Consider the following 20,441-nt stretch of genomic DNA (forward strand, 5'->3'; position numbering starts at 1 on the left):
GAACTACGCGTCCCGAGATGCATGCAACTTTGTCGGGCTGCTGGTCCCAGTAGCTCCTGGGAAATGAAGTCCAAGCTGCCTCGAAACCTAACGGCACAGTTATTCTTTAGACTCCATTCCCCAGCAAGCTCAGCGTGTAGCGGGCGGTATGGAGCCTCACGTCGCAGAACTGAAGCTGAAGATTGAGGACACGTTGTGTCCTTTTGGCTTCGAGATTTACCCCTTCCAGGTTGGTTTATCCCTCCTGCGGTTCTAAGAAGAAGTGTAAAATTGGCCTTGGTGCAGTCGGCGTGAGGCCCTCTTATCCTCCCCAAGCTCGTCCGGCCCGGCGTCCATCTGACGACTGGGACAGGGTGTCACACGTTTGTCCTTTTACCCCGATATAATGCCAGACCGATGGATGGAATTCTGTAACCTATTCGGCTTTGTTATCTACATAATTTACAGGGGGAAAAAATGTACCCATGCGCCTGGAATCTCCTTGGAAGCTTCCTAAAGCAGTTAGGAAAGAACAAGGCATGGAAGGTTTGCATGACTATGATTTAGATCAGCTGAGGAGAGGAGGACATTCCTGGTGTTGAATAAGAAACAGTAGGCCGTTTTGTTCCATCTACCAACAGAAGATAATTCATGATGCTGCCAACGATTGGTGCTGGATATAGAAATTATGGGCACCCGCCTGGCACAGATGTCTCCTCACCCCCGCCTCCCCCGCCCCCACATTTTACATAGTATTTTCTTTTTCTTTTTTTCTTTATATATTTATATATATACATACATACATATTTTGATACTGGAGATTGAACCCAGGAGCACTCTTCCACTGAGCTACATCCCCAGACTTTTTTTTTTTTTTTTTTTTTTTTTTTCTTTGAGACATGATCTAAGTTTGCCATCCTGGCCTTGAACTTTTCCAGCCTCGGTCTCCCGAGTTGCTGGGATTACAGGAATCTGTCACCACATCAAGCTACATAAATCCCATTTCCTCACATTAGTGCTTGGTGCACTGAGGGTGCTTAAGTCACAATGTTAAAGACATAAGTCAACTGCTTGAGTCCTTTGCTCAAGCAACTGCTTGATGCTTAAGAGGCAGCTTATGTCCCACTAATTGCACGGAGACGTCCATAGCAATGTTGAAGGAAGGATATATATAGAAAAAAAAAAAAAATAGGTTCGGTCTATCTTGAGAAAGGATTGGCTAGAAACAAATGAAATTGAAGGCTGGGGATGTAAGTCAGTGGTAGAGCACTTGCCTACCATGCATGAGGCCCTGGGTTCATTGTAGACACTGTAAAAAAAAAAAAAAAAAGAAAAGAAATTGCAATGTATATGAAAAGATGTATTGGAAGAAGGGAGGATTGTATACATCTAAAATATGAGCTTGAGTAAAAGCATGGAGATAGTGATGGACAGCATGGGGGGAGCATAGTGAGAATGCTCTAGCAAACCAGGTGGACCTGGGTAGTGGGAAATATTGTACTGAACAGAGCTAGCTGTAGCCCTGCCAATCATCCTAAGCTGTTGATCACCTTGTCACCCCAACATCCAATCAGCCATCAATTCTTTCACCTCCTGAGCCTCCCAAGTCCATTGTTTTCCATTTCCCTGCTCTATGCTCTAGTCCAAGTCACCATTTATTATTGGATTACTTAATAACCTTGCAGTCATCTTGCCTCCACACTACAGCCAGATCTTTCTAAAACTGATGTCATTTTATTCTTTAAATCTTCAGTCATAACCATCCTCTGCTATGGCTGTGACCTTCTTTAACTGGGTGCTGTGGTGCACACCTGTAATCCCTGCAACTTGGAAAGCTGACGTAGGAGGATCTAAAGTTCTAGGCCAATCTCAGCAATTTAGCAAATCCCTAAGCAACTTAGCAAGACCCAGTCTCAGAAAATAAAATGGGCTGAAGATGTAGCTTAGTGGTAAAGCACCCCTGGATTAAATCTCTGGTATTTAAGTAATTACTTAATTAATTAAAAAGGGCTTGGGGTGTAGCTCAGTGGTTAAGCATCCCTGTGTTCAAACCCCGGTACTAAAATAAATAAATCCCTGTCAAAATCAGATGAGATGACTATACAATGTAATATACATACATCACACAGCAAAAGTGAAAATTTGTTGAAGGAGTTGGAAGATGGAGCAAAACATGAGGCTTTGAGTACAGGTGAGGTGTGGGCTGGCTAAGGCTTGCGTCAGCTGGCTAGCCTGGCCTGAACTTTCTGTTTCAGGTGGCATGGTACAATGAACTTCTGCCTCCAGCCTTCCACTTGCCCCTACCAGGACCTACCCTGGCCTTCCTGGTACTCAGCACACCGGCTATGTTCGACCAGGCCCTCAAGCCCTTCTTGCAGAGCCACCACCTCCAACCACTGACTGACCCTGTGGATCAGTGTGTGGCCTACCACCTGAGGCGTGTTACAGAGGTGAGCAAGGTTCAACTCCCCCCCCCCCCCCTCCAGCTCCCAAACACCCTTGCTCCCACCTCCTCCAAACTCAATACAAGATCTGGACCTAAGGCTGGGCTCCACCTCGCATGTGAAATGATATCCTAAAACCAGCCTTGACATTGTGATTTCTCCCTATTCTGCCTATTTACATCCAGGTTCTATCATCTTCATTTAGCAGACCCCCAGTCTGAAGTTTGTCCACTCACCCTACAGTTTGTCCACTCATCCCCTACAGGTGGATGGGGCTGGGGAGTAACTACATGAACTTCAGGCCAGACTTGGCCTTCATGTGAAATAAGGATGAGCCCAACATCCTTCACCGCTTTTGTCCTACAAGTTTTATGCAGTCTTTGGGACCTTCTGAGGACAGAATATGTCCTCATAATAAATTTAAATATACACATACATTTGAACACAGGGTAGATCTCCCCACACTGATATTCTGAAGGACAACACTAAAATCACTCCTCACAATGGAGATTTCTGAGCAAGTCCTTGTTTCGCTTCATACTTGGGCCCTCTTTAGAAAGAACCATAACATTCCTCACTTTGGAGCTTCCCAGGTTAAGGTCACGTTTCCCCTTCAAAACATGGACATTAACAAACACACAAATTAGGGCTCGCTAGGGTGAAGTCACAACTCCCCTCATGTTGACAGGAGCCTCTTAATTCTGTCCCAGAGCCTCCCAGAGCTGCAGATGGAAGTCATTGCTGACTATGAGGTACACCCCAACCGGCGCCCTAAGATTCTGGCACAGACAGCAGCCCATGTGGCAGGGGCTGCTTATTACTACCAACGCCAAGATGTGGAAGCTGACCCATGGGGAACTCAGGTCAGAGAGCAAGTGTGGATGAGTAGGGACTATGAAAGAAAATGGCAAGGCTCTCATACCCTTAGCAGGTTCCATATTCCTCTGCCTCCCCTAAAGTTGATAAAACCACCAAGCACAAAGCAGCTATGTCCTGGCCAATAGGCCAGCCCCATACTTTCTAGAATTTACCATTCTAGAAATGTATCAGAGCAGAAAAATCTGATCTGTTTTTAAAAACCTGTCTCTTATAAGGCTCTCAGAATGGAAGAGGCAGCATAGTGATCAGCACACTAGTGGTGAGATTGGGAGCTTATCAAGGGAGGGAAAGAGGTTTATATTTGGCATCAGTGTACACTTAGTGGGAAATAAGTGAACAAGGATAGCTTACAATGGTGGTACTTGTGCCAAGGTGACCTCCATGACCTTGTTTTTCTTCACCCACTCCCCAGCACATAGCAGGTGTGTGCATACACCCCCGATTTGGGGGCTGGTTTGCCATTCGAGGTGTGGTGTTGCTGCCAGGGGTAGAAGTGCCGGATCTGCCACGGAGAAAGCCCCCTGACTGTGTACCTTCAAGAGCTGCCAGAATTACCCTGCTTGAAGGCTTCAATTTCCATTGGCGTGACTGGAGTTACCGGGATGCTGTGACGCCCCAGGAACGTTACTCAGAAGAACAAAAGGCCTATTTTTCTACCCCGCCTGCACAACGCTTAGCCCTGTTAGGCTTAGCCCAGCCCTCAGAGGAGTCTTGTATTATATTCCCTGAGCTTCCCTTTACCACACTCACCAAGAAGCCCCAGAATACCAGAGCCCGGAGCTGGCTCAGCCCTAGCATCTCACCACCCATATCCCCTGGCCCTTGATACCTTCCTCTTGAAATCCCTGTCATGATGGTACTTGCTAGGACTTAATAGAATTGGCAAAGCAAGAGATTTTATTTTGGGTACAAAATGACCATTTCTTGACAGATTTTCAATAATAAAAAGATTCAAGGAAGATTTAGTCAAGGCAAATAACAGAAATCTATGGGATTCTTGTCTGTTAAAATTTCTACACAGTGCTCCAAGGAACTCCCCAAACAGTACCAACCCAAATAGTCATCCCCAAATAGTACCCACCCACTAAATAAATGTAACATTTTGAAACAGTGCCTGGCATATAGTAAATGGATAATGAAGGCCCTAAGAATCCTGTTCATAGATCCAATGCTATTTCTGAAGGGGTGGCTGATAAGACAAGTATGTTATAGACACTTCTGTCTATACTGTGGATACTCAGTTATGAATCTGCCCTAACCTGAAGGGTCTAGGAGAAACCTAACTTCTCCCTGCTGAGTTTCCCTTAGGACAGTGATATGGATGAGGATCAAAAAGGACTACCCTAAAATCATGGCTAGAAACCAGGGAAGGTGAAAAGTGATCAGCACTATTTCTGCTACTATAAGCCCTACCCAAGGGCACCACCAGCCTTGTGTTTGTCTTCTCCCCTTTTGACTTCCAAAGGGACCAAAGCCAACAAAGCAGGTAAACAAACACGTTTTAACTAAAGAGGCCAAATTTCTGATTCCCAGGCAGCCCACTCTGTACACTTAGATAGTAAAGTTAACCTCATTGGGACCATAACCTTCAACCCAACCTACTGTATAAATTGCAGTGCCCTGGCTAACACTATCACAGGGTTTGCTCTTCTCCCCCAGATGTAGTAAAGCAAAATGTGCACTTGTATCAATTTACTGGGTCTACCTGTATTTACCCTCAATATACTTTTAAGGCAGCTCTCCTTATTTTTCTCCTAAAGATGGAAAGCACAGAAATGTAAATTCCTCTTAAAAATCAAAGATTAGTATCTCCTCTAAAAATGAAGAATCATCAAGGTCTCAGTTCAAGTTTAATAGAAACTACAAAAGATCAATGGGCCGATGCCCCACTACTGGTACATCATATACATCAGATGGCCAACCCCACAATATAGCTCAGGTCATTCCCCCACCAACAGAAGAAAGGCTGGTCTCTCCAACCCTATAGGAAAGTTATGTCTTAGGCATGGGAAAAAAAAAAAAAAAATACAAAAGAGATTTTGTTCTCATGGGTGCCCAGTGCAGCCTGGCACTAAGATGGCCCAGTGATCACTTCTGCTTGGAGAAATATTCTTTGCTTTTTTGGACATCAGGCTTGATGGTATCACTGCCAGGCTTCCAGCCAGCAGGGCACACTGCAAGAGAAAGGTACCACTAATTAATTACCGACTCAGTGGTATACACCATCCTCCTTCCATGGACAAGAAGTTGCCTCAAAACCAGAGCCCTACAATCTGAATACACAGGCACCAGAAAACTTACCTGCAATCTGTCAGTAATCCAGCCGTCTAGCTAAAGGCTAACTACTGTACAAACATTAATATAACTCACCACAGCACTAACACTATTTTACCTAATTCATCTATAAAACACCTACAAGTTAATTAATGTAACGCTTCAAGTATGCTTCTAAAACTAACCAATCTAAAAAAAATGTGGCAAAACATTAAGATCTGTTAACGGTAAATAGTACATAGTCATTATGTTCTGCATAGTTTTATGTATGCTTCAAATAGTTTTTTCTCTCCCCATACTGGGGATTGAACCCAGGGGTATTCTACCATTAAGTTACTTCCCCAGTATTTTAAGACACAATCTCACTGAATTGCTCAGACTACCCTCAAACCTGTGATCTTTCTGCCTCAGCTTCCTGAGTCACTGGGATTACAGGTGTACACCAGTGTCCAGCTCAAATATTTCTTTTTAAAAAAGAAGTTTTATAGTCAGGTGTGGTGGCACACACTTGTTATCCCGGCAATTCAGGAGGCTAAGGCGAAGGATCACAAGTTTGAGGCCACTCTCAGCAAATCAGCAAGACCCAAAGCAACTTAGGGAGACCCCATCTCAAAAAATAAAAGGGTTGGGGATATGGATCAATGGTTAAGCACCCCTAGGTTCAGGCCCCCTGAATTGGCCTGTAAACAAACTACTCTGAAGCCTGGGGAAGGAGGATAGCAAGTTCAAAGTCAGATTGGGCAACTTAATGAGACAATGTTTAAAAATAAAAAGGGGGGCTGGAGTTGTCCCTCAGTGGTAGAGCACCTTCCTAGCATGTGAGGCACTGGGTTTGATTCTCGGCACCACATATAAATAAAAGAAAAAAATAAATGTCTAGCAACATCTAATAGATATATTTAAAAATAAATAAATAAAAATAAAATGGACTGGGGATATAGTTCAATGGTAGAGTGCTAACTTAGCATGCACAAGGTCCTGGGTTCAAACCCTAGTACCAAAAAAGAAGGGAAAAAAAAAAATCAAAAAACAAAAAACAAAAAAATCTTCATTTCTCTTTATGGTAGAATAGTTTCATTGTTTCTCCATTCATTTGGGTTGTTTCCACCTTGTGGCTATTTGTGAGCAATACTTCTAGAATATTGGTAAACAAGTATCTGGTGGCAAACACTTGTATATGAGTCTTTGTAGCCAATTCTTTTAGGTATAGTCCCTGGGAGTGGGATTGCTGGGTCATGTAGGAATTCCATGTTTAGCCCCCCCCCCCCCTTTTTGTGGGGTGGGTGCCTGGGAATTTAACCTAGGGGTGCTTTCCCGCTGAGTCACATACCCAGCCCTTTTTGTTTTTTGAGACCTGGTCTCACTAAGTTGCTTAGGGTCTAGCTATGTGATCCTCCTGCTTCAGCCTCCTAAATCACTGGGATTACAGGCACATGCCACAACACCCTGTAGAAATGAAGTTCCAATACAGGTTACATGGATTAAGTGTAAAAACATCATGCTAACCTAGATGCCCCTCAATTGAATGGATAAAGAACACACACCATGGAATATTACTCAGCCATAAAGAATAATAAAATTATGGCATTTGTAGGCAAATGGATGCAGTTGTAGAATATCATGCTAAGTGAGATAAGCCAATCTCAAAAAAAAAACCAAAGGACGAATGATCTCACTGATAAGCAGATAATGACACATATAGAGGGTGGGAAGGGGGCAAGAATGGAGAAAGGAGGAACTCTATAGAGGGATAAGAGGGGTGGGAGAAAAAAATAACAATGAATCAAAAACTATTACCCTAGGTAAATGTATGATTACACAAATGGTATGCCTCTACTTCATGTACAGAAACAAGATGTATCCCATTTGTTTACAATAAAATTAAAAACAAAAATAAAAATCATGCTAACTGAAAGATGCCAGACATACAAAGGGACAAATGATGTTTTCACTTATATTAACTATCTACAGGCAAATTCACAGGGGAGGAATGGTTATTTAATAGTTACATATTCTGATGAAAAAATTCTAGAAATAGTGGCAAGGAATATGCATTATACATGTAATTAATGACAAAAAAGTTGTACATTAAAATGATTATATTGTTAGCAGAAAAATATTAATTTAAAAAAAAAAAACAAAAAAAAAAACACCTGCTGTTTCCCTCTGGCAATCATAGAGATTTGAAAGCAATGATCTCATTTGGACTCTTCAGCAGTGTTTAATTCTGCTAAACTACAAAAGGGTAGACTTGATTCATGACAACTGCCTTCTACACCTTGTTAAGCAAAAAGAGGGACTGAATCTTTCACACACTTATGCAGAAAGGATAGCCTTCCATCTTTTCCTAACAATTATAAACTAGCAATGCACCTTGGACTAGCCTGAGGAAAGTGAGGCAAGGAGACCAAGCTGATATGTCCACTTCCTTTTGCTGTCACCTTCTAGAAGATATGTATTCACTGAAGTCTGATAAGAGAATGGAAGAGTCTCTTTTGCTCAAGTGAGAGAAGCCCCTTTGGTCCAAGGATATTTGGGCTTCAGATGTCAGATTATGCAACCAACTTTCTGGGAATAGGTAACAATAACTAAATGGGAAGCCTGAAAATTTCCACCTGACGGTTATACAGCTATTGCCTTTAGTGGCACCAAAAGGTTAAAATACATGTCCAATTTTTTTTTTTTTTTTTTTTTTTTGCGGTGCTGCGGATTGAACCCATGGCCTTGTGCTTGCGAGGCAAGCACTCTACCAACTGAGCTATCTCCCCAGCCCGAAATGTCCTAATTTTAATTACCATAAGAAAAAGTTTTAATTTGAATCTCAATTCCACCATTTACAATGAATAAACAATATTTTAAGCATCTACTGATTTACTAGCCCTTAAAGAACATAGGATTAACACAGCCAGGTGAGTGTGGTGGCACATACCGTAATACCAGCAGCTCAGGGGCTGAGGCAGGAGTTCAAAGCCAGCCTCAGCAAAAGCGAGGCACTAAGCAACTTAAGTGAGACCCTGTCTCTAAATAAAATACAAAATAGGGCTGGGATGTAGCTCAGTGGTCAAATTCCCCTAAATTCAATCCCCGAAACCATAAAACAAGGAATGTATGATTAACTCAAACATAATACAAGTACCTAGGCTAGTGTTTTGACATTCACAGACTCTCAAATGTTTAGTACAAAAATGGCTTCAGTGATACATGCCTGTAATCCCAGCAGCTCAGGAAGCTGAGGCAGGAAGATTGAAAATTCAAAGCCAGCCTCACCTGGGGCTGGGCTCAATGGGTTCCCTGGGTTCATTCCCAGGTACCACCCCTCCCCCCAAAAACAGGGATGCAGAGAGTTGTTCTTGTTCTAGTGAGATGAGAATCAACAGACACCAATTCAGAATTAAGGAGGATTGTGTTCAAGAGTTCAGCCTATGGGCTGAGGCTGTAGCTCAGTAGTAGAGCACGTGCCTAGCATGTGTGAGGCACTGGGTTCGATCCTCAGAACCACATAACAATAAATAAAATAAAGGTATCATGTCCTTATATAACAAAAGATATATATATTTTAAAAAATTTAGTCTAGCCAAGCATAGTGGAACACACCTGTAATCCCAGGCTGAGGAGGCTAAGGCAGGAGGATTCCAAGTTCAAAGCCAGCCTCAGTAACTTAGTGAGAACCCATCCCAAAATGGAAAAGGGTTGGGGATGTGGCTCAGTGGTTAAGCGTCCCTGAGTTCAATCCCTGGACATTTGTCCAGCCTATACACAAAGTCCTAGGAAAGTCAATAAAAGGCAAGTATATCGTGCTACTCCCTGCTCCTTCTGAGTGCTAAACCTCATCCCCATCCAGAGGGCAGTCTGAGCAGCTATGAGCAATTAAGCTGTGGCTAGCTTAATGCCTGCACACGCTACTACAAATGGTGCTCACTGATTGCAAGTATCAGTCCTCCATTCTAGTCAACCACCAAAAAGGTCTCCCAAACGCACATAACTAATCCAGACTATAATAATTTTACCTTCTTTAAATCATAAAATCAGAGCTAAAATGGGCCTTTTAAAGCTCATCTGAGGGGCTGGGGTTATGGTTCAGTGATAGAGTGCTTGCCTAGCATGTGTGAGGCACTGGGTTCAATCCTCAGTACCACATAAAAATAAAGGTATTGTGTACATCTACAACTAAAAAAAAATAAGGAAAAAAAAAAAAAAAAAAGCAAGTTCATCTGATAGCAGAGCATGGTGGCATGCACCTGTAATCCCAGCTACTCAAAATGTTGACCAGGAGGATCACAAGTTCTAGGCCAGACTCAGCAACTTAACAAGACTCTTACAATCTAAAAAAAGGTCTGGAGATGCAACTCAGAGGTAGAGAATCCCTGGGTTCAATCCTCAGTACTGGGGGGGGGGGGGGGGGGGGGGGGGGAATGAAAGCTAACCTGAATTATTTATCTACCAAAGAAAATGAGATGTAGGAAGGAAGAATGCCCAAATTCACCTGTGTCCTTGACTAGATGTCAGCAGCACTTGATCAGAATTATCTTATCCTCAATTACATTAAGTCAGAGAGGGGAGTTAAAGTTCCCTATTCTCCCAAATACCCAGAAGCTGCTGTCTCACTAGCTTAGCTCTTAAAAACTAAGTTAGGCCAGGCAATGACCCACACCTATAATGCCAGCAGCTTGGGAAGCTAAAGCAGGAGAATCACAAGTTCAAAGCCAGCCTCAGCAACTTAGTGAGACCCTATCTCTAAAATATGAAAAAGAGCTGGAGAATGTGGTTCACTGGTTTAAGTGGCCCTGGGTTCAATCTCCCGTACCAAAAAACCAAAACTAAAAAGGAAGTTAGGAACTACGGGTATAGCTGAGCTGTAAAGTGCTTGCTGACCAAGCCCAAGGCCCTCGGTTGGATCCCCAGCACCACACACACAAAAAGCCCACTAAGCTAACTCTTGGTTGAGATAATGTGGTCCCCTTTTGGCAATAACCACACTCAAAGAGTGGGGAAAAGAAGAAAAAAAAAAAAAATACAGTTTCACAACTCAAAAGCCAGGATATATCAAACAGACGGACTCACACATACTATGATATACAATCTACTATTAAGTTACACACCCAGCCTGTTTAACGCTTTATTATTATTTTTTTTTTTTTGATTCATTGTACACAAATGGGGTACAACTTTCATTTCTGGTTGTACACGAAGTAGAGTCACATCATTTGTGTAATCATACATGTACATAGGGTATGTTTGTCTCATTCTATTACCTTTCTATCCCCCTGCCCCTTCCCCACTCCTCTGTTTTTTTATTTTAACACTACAATGAGAAATAAAGGAAAAAGTAACCAGTGATGGGGTGACAGGAAGAGAGACTATACTCCAGTAAATACTAGATTAAAACCCAAAAGGTAGATGTGCCCAATGATGTTTAGGTTTTACAAAGACAGGCTTAGAAAAGCATTCTCTTTGAACTTGAAAATTTCAAGGAAGAACTTTGGATGTTATCTGAAACCCTCTAGTCCTAATCACAACTCCATCCTCTGCTTTTAAAAAGCTATTTTAGTTTTGTTTTGTGGTACTGGGGATTGAACCCAGAGGCACTCTACCATTAAGCTAAATCCCCAGTTCATTTGGGGAATAAGCTACATTTCCAAAATAATAAATTAATTAGGGCTGGGGATATAGCTCAGTTGGAAGTCCTGGGTTCAATCCCCAGCACCGCAAAAAAAATAAAATAAAATTATTTAAAAGGGCTAGGGAAGTAGTTGGTGGTGAAATGCCCCCAAAGCCCAAAGGTTTTTTGTGGTGCCCAGCGCCTAATGCCTGTGAGGCAAGGACTCTACCAACTGAGCTATATACCCAGCCCAAACGTGCTTTACTTCTATTGCTCTATTACATTTATGAGATCCTCCTACATTTCACTCAGATCTGCAGCAGTGAGTGATTCTAAAAGAGCAGGGTGAAAGTGGAAAGTATGCAGCTGGAACAAAGAGTATTTATATTCTCCTCAAGCTTCTCTATTATTCCCACCTCCACAAATCACTATAATCCAGATCTCAATTTTTAAACTAGACATAATAATCACCCTTTTCTTATTTGATAACCTTTGTTTCTTCATCTTTCCTAATGGCTTACCTTCCCCATGTTTGTCAGTGAACTGAAAAGCCTGAACTAGTCTCAGAGTCTCATCCACAGAGCGGCCAACAGGAAGGTCATTCACAGTGATCTGGCGAAGGATACCTTTATCATCAATGATAAAGAGGCCCCTGGGAGAAAGAGATTGAAGGATGACAGAGAGGCGATACAGGTTTAAAATTTTGCTCAAAAAAGTTAAAAGTCCCAAGGAAATAGGCTGGTCTCCAAGACTTATTTAGATCAGCCTTGCCATTTAGTGAGGTTCCCCCAAATAAGGAAAACATCTTTTTCAAATCAGAGCTGCAGCTTTCTTCAATTAAATTCTCCCGATGAATGTCAGCACTCCATCCCAATTCCAAAAAGTACGTACCTGAAGGAAATGCCTTCATCAGCCTTTAAGACTCCATAATCCTGAGCAATAGTGCGCTTGGGATCTGATATCAAGGGAATGTTCATGGGTCCCAGTCCTCCTTGTTTCTTGGGTGTATTGATCCTACAGAAGGCACATACAATCACATTCATTCATTCATTCTTTTTTTTTTTTTTTTTTTTTTTTTTTTTTTATTGTAAACAAATGGGATACATGTTGTTTCTCTGTTTGTACATGGCACAAAGGCATACCATTTGTGTAATCTCATTCATTCTTGTGTAGCAAGAATATTAACTATACCTATTCCTAGGCTTCCCCATATTCTCAACCCAACTTTCCCAAAATACTTGAAACTTTTCCCAGCAGTGAAGTGAATGAGAACAGCAAGGCTGGTCACCAATTTACACTAGCTGCAACTCAAGCTGCTTCTCTTCTGCTGCCAGTTAGAATGATAAGAGGATCAGTCATTGTATTCCCTTTGGTGAGGAGTCAGAAGCCAATACTTGAGAAAGTCTATTCCAAAGCCTCCCAGGTGCTGTTTAAGATGTCCACGTGCCAAATATACATCAAGAGATTTACCATGCCAGATGACAGAAGTGAGAATCCACAGAAGCACCAATCACTTGGCAGTTGAGTTTCTTAAATTCTTCTGCCCTGTCACTAAAAGCAATGATCTCCGTAGGGCACACAAAGGTGAAGTCGAGAGGGTAAAAGAAGAACACTATATATTTTCCTGGTCAGGGGAGAAAGTCACAGGTTAGCTATGAAACAGACTTCCTTGCTTTATAAAAACTAAGTAATAGGGACTGGGGATATAGCTCAGTTAGTAGAGTGCTTGCCTTGCAAGTACAAGGCCCTAAGTTCAATCCCCAGCACCAAATAAGTCAAGCTGGACAGTGGCACATGCCTATAATGACAGTGGCTTGGGAGGCTGAGGAAAAAGGAGCGCAAGTTCAAAGTCAGTCTCAGAAACTTAGTGAGGCCATGTCTCAAAATTTAAAAAAAGGGCTGGGGATGTAACTCAGTGGTTAAGAGGTCCTGGGTTCAATCCCCAATATCCCCACCAAAAATAAAATTCCTAAAGAAATAGGTCTCTTTAAGTAATGACAGACCTAGTCTCATTCTAAGGTGTCCAACATGTCTCCAAGCAGCAATTTATATAATCTATTATAGTCGGAAGGCCTGAATAAGAAACAGCTCCTTCTATTTCCATACTTTATTCTCCTCCCTCCATGTTCTTACCTGCCAGCTACAGAACAAACACAATTCAATCTAATTTCAATCTTCTCTGGGGCTGAGGCAGTGTAGCACAATGGCAGTCTGGCATGAGCATGATCTTGGATTTGATGCCCAGCACCAAATACACACAACATAAAAAACAGTAACTTCTTTCTTCTCCAGATGGCTAATATGAGCATAAATTCCCATGTTCTCTAAGGAAATAAAACCAAGGATGCAATATCTATAAGGCCTAAAGCCAATGCTTAAAAACAATGCCCAGAAAAAGATTACTACTTGGTGGATTTTCCTCCAGAGACATGTGGTAAAAGACCAACAAAAGAAGTCAGAGCCTTTGCACTTCCTCCAACATGAACCACAGTAATGGGACAGAAGGTATTTGAATGCTTTTATTTGTTACTGGGGTTTGAACCCCAGGCTATGCTATGTGTGTGCTAGGCAGGACAGGAAGGTTTAAAGTCATCTCATCATGAATAACAATAAATGTTTACCTAACAAACCTGACAAGACCCAAAAGAATTTTATAAGCAAAAAAGTTCCAAAAGTACTAGTAGGTAACCGGAATTCTAGCTACAATTTTACTTTAGTCACTGACATTACCACCAATTGATACACCAACGATATAGCCAGCCTCTCACCGTACCTAATGGTTGCGGAACTATGGAACATTTCCAAATATTCACTTATTTCCAAAAGCAAGCATCCTTTGATTCATCTAAACAATCCCTCATGGCTTTGCCTAACAAACACTTTGAAGCTTCAGAAAGTCAAACCCTACAGAGCAGACAATAGTTCCACAACCACATGCCTATACTTTTGGGTCAGGGTCAAGATGCTACTTGCCAGAAAGAAAATCTTATCCCAACAACAAAGCGTAATATATCAGAAAATCTAAATGAAAGTTCTAACCAAAAGCTAACTCCAACTGGGCACAGCATGCACCTGTGTCCCATCTCCTAGGGAGACTGAGGTGGGATCACTTTAAGTCCAGCCTGGACAACACAGTGAGACTCCCATCTCAAAAACAGCTGATGTCAGGAATTAAAACTACACGACCCAGGAAAGGTACACTTGACAACTGTTATTTTAGGTTTGTAAATTCTAAGGACTCTATAACCTCAATTGTTCCAGGAGACCAAGCTGCTCTGGGACTTCAAGTCAAGAAAGGAAGAGTCTCCATAGAAGTGCAAGAAGACACTCTATGCAAGTGTCTGCATAGAACCATGACAACAGAAAGAGGAGTTGTTCCAACTGCAACATCAACTCTTCCTTGGGGGCAAAACAGTGAAGAGAATGTGCCTAAGACCTCTACATAATAAGGTAAGAGCTGTGAGGCAAACCTTTCACAAACTGAACAGGCAAAATCACAATTCCAAAGAGGAGCTCTCAGACTAAATATAGAATTCCTCTTATACAAGATATACTTATGAATGTTTCCATTAATATAACTGAGGAAGGACACTGAAAAGGTAAGTGGGCTAACATGTCCAGACAAAATGAAGCATGCTTTCTCCGGAGGCATAAAGGTCTGACTTAAGGTTATCTATCCTTATAACTTCAACATGAAGGCAACAAACAGCCTTTTGCTCTGAAGACTGTCCTAGGAGACAGAAAACATTTTATAGTCACACATAGCAGACACAAATCTAACAAGTCATCCCTAGACCATAAAATGATTTCATTTTAGTGAACCCAGTGTAATTTACTCTTACCTTTGTAGTCAGATAGGCTAATATCTTTGAACTGGCCATCTGGCATCACAGCTGTAGCTTTGAAGTTGGGGGCAGGGTGCCCGATTTTGGCATTTCCTGAAGACATCTTGCTATCAGCTGGAAAACATTACAAATTAGAAACAAGTCATACTGTTCTACATAGCCAACAGCCTTCACTAACAGAAACTTAGCTACAGATCAATCCAAGAATTGTCCAGTGGCCCTGAATGTTAAATTTTATAGTAGTAAGAAGCAGAAGCTAGCAGTCAAGAATCACAATAAAAGCTTTCCAACTTTTAAACCCAATACAAGACTCTGAATCTCAGCCTTTGTTTTCAGTTAAAAACAGTTCAGCAATTTCTTTAAAAGTCACTTCTAGCACCCTCACTGAATCATCATTTGTTCAATGGCATTTTGTTCTGTACATTCATTAGAAACAAGGAAGGAGGTAGAGCTTCAGACCAGAACCCAAATGGCACAATGCCACAAACACTAAATGCCTGGCTCCCCAAGAGTCATGTTGTCCTTTCTTTGAACTGTGCCTACATTTGATTTCATGATGTGGAATGTACACTTGTCCTTTCTCGGGGTAGATTTGTCCAACGGAGCACATAATCTAAGCCTAATCCAGGGCCGGGGCATAGTTTAGTGGGAGAGCCCAGGCAAGCATGGGGAATGACAAAGTTACTTTTCCTGCCACCACTAAAACAAATAAAGTCAACTTTTTAAAAGGCAAGGCCATGATAATGGCATCTACTCAGTTTCAAATATTTAGGTGTTGTGTTTAAGCATAAGTTCTTTAAAAATTAGGTTTCTGACCTTGGGACCAAGATCCTGGGGTCAAAGTAAGCAAACAAGATTCAATTTATTGCTAAAACACAATGCTGCACTGGATTCACCCAAGTCAGAACTAAGATAAGTTGTTGAAATTCAAATCACTAAGTCATTGGTCTGAAAGCCTCAAGAAACTAATTTTCCAAGTCCCAAAGTTTTTCCTTCATAATACCATAATAAAAAGAAACGTCACCTGTAATCCCAGCTACTCCGGGCGGAGGCAATTCAAGGCCAGTCTAAGCAACTTAGAGAAACACTGCCTCAAAAAAGGGTGGGGAGGGGGGTTGGGGTTGTAGCTCAGCGGTAGAGTGTTTGCCTAGCATGTGTGAGGCACTGGGTTCGATTCTCAGCACCACATATAAATAAATGAAATAAAGGTCTATTAACACTAAAACAAATTTAAAAAATTTTAAAAAGTGGGGTGGGGGCAGGCTAGGAAGATAGCTCAGTTGGTAGAGTGCCCGCCTCACAAGGAAAAGGCCCTGGGTTCAATTCCCAGCACAAAAAAAAAAAAAAAAAAAAAAAAAGAGGTGGAGGCCAGAAGCGATGGTCCACGCCAGTAATTCCAGCAACTCAGGAGGATGAGGCAGGTGGATTAAATTCAAAGCCAGTCTCAGTAATTCAGCGAGGCCCTAAACATCTTCACGAGACCCTGTCGCTAAAAAAAAAAAAAAAAAAAAAAAAAAAAAAAAAAGAACTGGGGATGTGGCTCAGTTTAAGCGCCCCTGGATTCAATCCCAGGAATCAAAACAAACAAACAAACGGTGGGGGATGTAGCTCTGTGATACAGTGTCCCTGGGGTTCAGTTCTCAGTACTGAGGGGGAAAAAAGAAAAACAAAAGTTGTGAGCTTCTATCATCGCAAACTTTTCACTATTTTATAAAAGAAATCGGGGCTGGGGTTGTAGCTCAGTGGTAGAACGCTTGCCCAGCATGTGTGAGGCACGGGTTTGATCCTCAGCGCCACGTAAAAATAAACAAAATAAAGGTATTGTGTACATCTACAACTAAAAAAAATTTTTTTAAATAAACTTTAACACTTTTAGCAAAAATAAAATAAGGTACGCAACAACTTAGGGAGCACCTACAGGGTGTGACCCTAACATAAATGGCCTTCTCGACCAAACATTCTTTGAACGGTGGCCTGCATGTACAAAGCCCAACCAACCCGGGAAAAGGCAGACTTCCGGCCGGTACCGGGCGCCTTCACCGAATCTGCTAAGAACCCTGGCCAGGACCGTGGGCCAAACTCTACTTCAGATATTCCAGCCACCATCACCGGATCCTAACACTTCGGAAAACATCCACAGACCAGCAGAGTGCGCAACGAGGTTGAACCCTCCTGGAAGGAGGGTATTATCGAAAAGACTCCACAGCCAGCAGTGCGCCACGCCGCGCCAATCAGCGCCCTCTGTTCGGGCTGCCGGGATAATAGGAGACTCGGGTTTCCACCAGGTCCCGGCACCCACCGAGGGGTCCACGTGGGGAGTGCGCGTAGCGCCTGAGCACCGTCCAGCGCTAGGCCTTGCCTTGCGACCTCGCCCCTAGAGAAGCACGGAGGCCCAGGAAGAAAAGGGGGGAAAGGCGATGAGCCGGGTGTGAAACGCTACACCTGGCTTCACCCGGGCTGCACCGCCGCAGACTCACCAGTTCCGACACGAAAGTTCCCAAGACGCAAGCAACCGCGACCAGAAGGGAAGAGGACGTGCGAGGCAAACGCGGGGAGCTCCCTTTATAGCTAGCAGGGCTCTCGCGAGAGTTGAAGCGGGTCGGGGGTACGGGAGGAGGAGAGAGGAGGGGGATCCGGCCGAGTCCCGCCTGCCGCAGCTGCCCCGCCGGATGACTCAGCTTATTTTGTGCTGAGGCGTCTTTGGGCCCAGAAAAGTACCTGTGGCCTCTCCGCCTGGGGTGACCAGGGTCTGAAAGCGAGGTACCCTCTTGACCGCGCTCTCCTTGAACCAGGAATCTCTGCGGGGAACCGGAACTCTTTACTTCCAGTACCCTGCACGATGTGTCCTTACCACTCAAACCAGGGTAAGGGCCCTCGTTTTTGCACACGGAAGACCGCGTCTGACCATACTAAGTTCTGAGAACAGTCTACCCAAGTGTTTCTCAAGTCGGTCGCGGTCCCCAAGCCTCTGCCCTATGCTGGTCCTAAATAATCCTGACTGCTTAGACAGCCTCCTACATTGTTTATCGCAGGGATGCTTCTCTCTCCCACCCATCCCTTCCACTGTGGTTGAATGAAATCTTTATCAATCTGATCATGTTACTCCTTTGATTTGTGGTTAAAAAATCTGGGGCTCTGTAACCTATTTCCTGAGTTAAAACTCACTCTCATAGGTTGAGTTTGGACAAGTCCCTCTTAAGCCTTATTTTCTCACCTTTAAAATGGGAATAATAGGTTTTCAAAGCATCTCTGAGCCTGCGGAGTAGACAGTATGAGCAAAGCTCGCCCTCCCAAGCTGAAAAAATTTATGGACAAGAAGTTATCATTGAAATTGAATGGTGGCAGACATGTCCAAGGAATATTGCCGCGATTTGACCCCCTTTATGAATCTTGTGATAGAGGAATGTGTGGAGATGGCAACTAGTGGACAACAGAACAATACTGGAATGGTGGTAATTCGAGGAAATTGTATGTTAAAAGCCTTGGAACGAGTGTAAATAATGGCTTTTCAGCAGAGAAATCCGTGTCCCCTTTCCAGAGGGCCTGTTTATGTCATAAAAATCGGGTTATGTACATTTTCATATTAAACTTTTTGTTAAATAAACTTTTTAATAACAAATAAATAAATAAAATGGATCAGACTTCATTGAGATAGTCTATAGCTTTTGTAGCACAGCACCTAGTTCCTAACTATGCATTAGAAATGTTAGGTATCATTACTACTATAACTTTTCCGTCTTCCTCACATGATAACACCCCAAACTTGTAACTGTTTCAAGACTGTAGGCTTCTATTCAAGCCAGGGTAACCCATGACCCCTAGTTGACCTAGAGAAAACATGTCTTTAAAAAGACTCAGCTGAGCTGGTGCCAGTGGTGCATGCCTGTAATCCCAGTGGCTCTGGAGACTGAGACAGGATCCTGAGTTCAAAGCCAACCTCAGCAAAAGTGAGGTGCTAAGCAACTTAGTGAGACCCTGTCTCTAAATAAAACACAAAATAGGGCTGGGGATGTGGCTCATGAGTGCCACCTCTACTTTAAAGCTGTTTCTGACTTTGCTTATACCCAGACTTAGTCTCAAGTTGTCATTGACCTTCACTCATTCAGAATTGATCCTTACCTATTTTATACCCAAACAATACTTTTGATGTATTTTGTTTACATGTCTGCTTCTCCACTAGACAACATCCACTTCTGTGTCCCCAAGTCACAACATGGCATCTGATATAAAATAGGAGGAGCTCATACTGTTCTCCAGGAGGGAACATGTTCCCAGGACCCTGCTCTGCCTTAGAAGGCATTTTCCACATGGCCTAGCAAGAGTTGCAATTAAAGGAGCATGTCACTTAGGTGAAAGAGAACAGGGAAAGGCCATAAACAAAGATTTGTGGTTTATTTTGTATTTTTAAAAATAAATACACTTTAGGGTTGGGGTTATAGCTCAGTTGGTAGAGGGCTTGCCTCACATGCACAAGACCCTGAGTTCAATCCCCAGCACCACAAAAAAATTAATAAATAAATACACTTTAAAGAAAAAAATAGGAGCTCAGTCTGTTAGCATTTTAAAAATAGTAATAAATAATATTATGTGCTTGATCTGTCCCCAGGTCCTACTAACTCCCTCTGCCCTTAAGTAGTATAAGAAATGAGGAAGTGCTGTGTCATGCAGACAAAGCATCTCAATTTTTTGGTATTTATTATCCTTGCTCACAACAGTAGTGATTTTTCCCCCTCCTCTGCATGAGGATGAGCAGATATTTGGTATTTTTCATTTCTTTCTTGAGTAGGCAGGGACCAACCTAGAAGTTCACAGCTTAATGGGTGGTTATTATTCTGGGCAGGCTAAACCAGTAATACACAATCTTGCTTAAGTCCAAAAACATTACCATCTGTTGTATTCATCAAGTGCCAAAGCACTGGGCTGGACACTTGTGCTGTGCTTATTTGTCTCGTTTAAGAACCAAGAGTGCTGGTAATCTAATCCCAGCTACTTGGGAAGCTGAGGCAGGAGGATTATGAGTTGGAAGCCAGCCTGGACAATGTGGCAAGACCTCACCTCAAAAAAGAAGAAACAAAAAAAGTGACTCATTGGTAAAATGTTTGCAAGTCAGGTATGAGGCCCTGAATTTAACCCCCAGTATGAAAAAAGAAAGGAAGGAAGGAAGGGAAAGAGGGAGGAATAAAAGAAAATACAGATTTTTTGGAAAGAACATCTGTTGAGCACTTATCTAAACAAATGATCCCCACGGAGATCAGTGAAGATTTTGGGAAGAGGCTTTCTCAAAGGGCCTGCTAAATACCTCTAGCTCTATTTCAACACCTATGCCATTGTTTTCTCCTCACTTGTTCATGGTAATCTTGAAAAATTCTTCCTGTTTTGTTTATCTTCATAGTACCAAATGTAGTATAGTAACTGACTTAA

The 20,441-nt window shown here is 42.5% G+C and overlaps 2 protein-coding genes and 1 pseudogene across 5 annotated transcripts; 2 read left to right on the plus strand and 1 right to left on the minus strand.

Annotated features, from left to right (window-relative positions):
• Positions 1-41: 41 nt before the first annotated feature.
• Positions 42-5,335, plus strand: MMACHC (metabolism of cobalamin associated C). The gene is made up of 4 exons (XM_079116552.1): positions 42-229; positions 2,235-2,429; positions 3,134-3,286; positions 3,715-5,335. The coding sequence occupies exons 1-4, from the start codon at positions 149-151 to the stop codon at positions 4,126-4,128; spliced, it is 843 nt and encodes a 280-aa protein (XP_078972678.1). The 5' UTR covers positions 42-148; the 3' UTR covers positions 4,129-5,335.
• Positions 5,140-17,634, minus strand: PRDX1 (peroxiredoxin 1). 3 transcript variants are annotated; one of them, XM_079116683.1, is made up of 6 exons: positions 17,498-17,634; positions 15,018-15,134; positions 12,646-12,799; positions 12,067-12,189; positions 11,697-11,827; positions 5,140-5,476 (listed from the first exon to the last, which is right to left on the minus strand). In XM_079116683.1, exons 2-6 carry the CDS (start codon positions 15,121-15,123, stop codon positions 5,391-5,393), a joined length of 600 nt encoding a protein of 199 aa, XP_078972809.1. In that variant the 5' UTR covers positions 15,124-15,134; positions 17,498-17,634; the 3' UTR covers positions 5,140-5,390. The 3 variants fall into 3 exon arrangements, with proteins under 3 accessions (XP_078972809.1, XP_078972810.1, XP_078972811.1); XM_079116684.1 differs by lacking the exon at positions 17,498-17,634 and adding an exon at positions 17,320-17,344; XM_079116685.1 differs by lacking the exon at positions 17,498-17,634 and adding an exon at positions 17,163-17,186.
• Positions 17,635-17,781: 147 nt separating this feature from the next.
• Positions 17,782-18,692, plus strand: LOC306647419 (small nuclear ribonucleoprotein G-like; annotated as a pseudogene). The gene has a single exon. The product of its transcript is annotated as a small nuclear ribonucleoprotein G-like (transcript).
• The last annotated feature ends 1,749 nt before the right edge of the window (positions 18,693-20,441 follow it).

This window comes from Sciurus vulgaris (genome assembly GCF_902686455.1).
Source record: "Sciurus vulgaris genome assembly, chromosome: 1".
Taxonomy (NCBI): Eukaryota; Metazoa; Chordata; class Mammalia; order Rodentia; family Sciuridae; genus Sciurus; species Sciurus vulgaris.

What these genes read in the sequence shown, in the direction of transcription:
- MMACHC (XM_079116552.1), top strand. Translation starts at nt 149, where the DNA reads ATGGAGCCTCACGTCGCAGAACTGAAGCTGAAGATTGAGGACACGTTG. An exon ending in ACCTGAGGCGTGTTACAGAG is followed by an intron (nt 2,430 to 3,133) that starts GTGAGCAAGGTT and finishes ATTCTGTCCCAG; the next exon opens with AGCCTCCCAGAGCTGCAGAT. An exon ending in CTGACCCATGGGGAACTCAG is followed by an intron (nt 3,287 to 3,714) that starts GTCAGAGAGCAA and finishes CCCACTCCCCAG; the next exon opens with CACATAGCAGGTGTGTGCAT.
- PRDX1 (XM_079116683.1), bottom strand. Translation starts at nt 15,123, where the DNA reads ATGTCTTCAGGAAATGCCAAAATCGGGCACCCTGCCCCCAACTTCAAA. An exon ending in TAGCCTATCTGACTACAAAG is followed by an intron (nt 12,800 to 15,017) that starts GTAAGAGTAAAT and finishes TCCCCTGACCAG; the next exon opens with GAAAATATATAGTGTTCTTC. An exon ending in CACTTCTGTCATCTGGCATG is followed by an intron (nt 12,190 to 12,645) that starts GTAAATCTCTTG and finishes TGCCTTCTGTAG; the next exon opens with GATCAATACACCCAAGAAAC.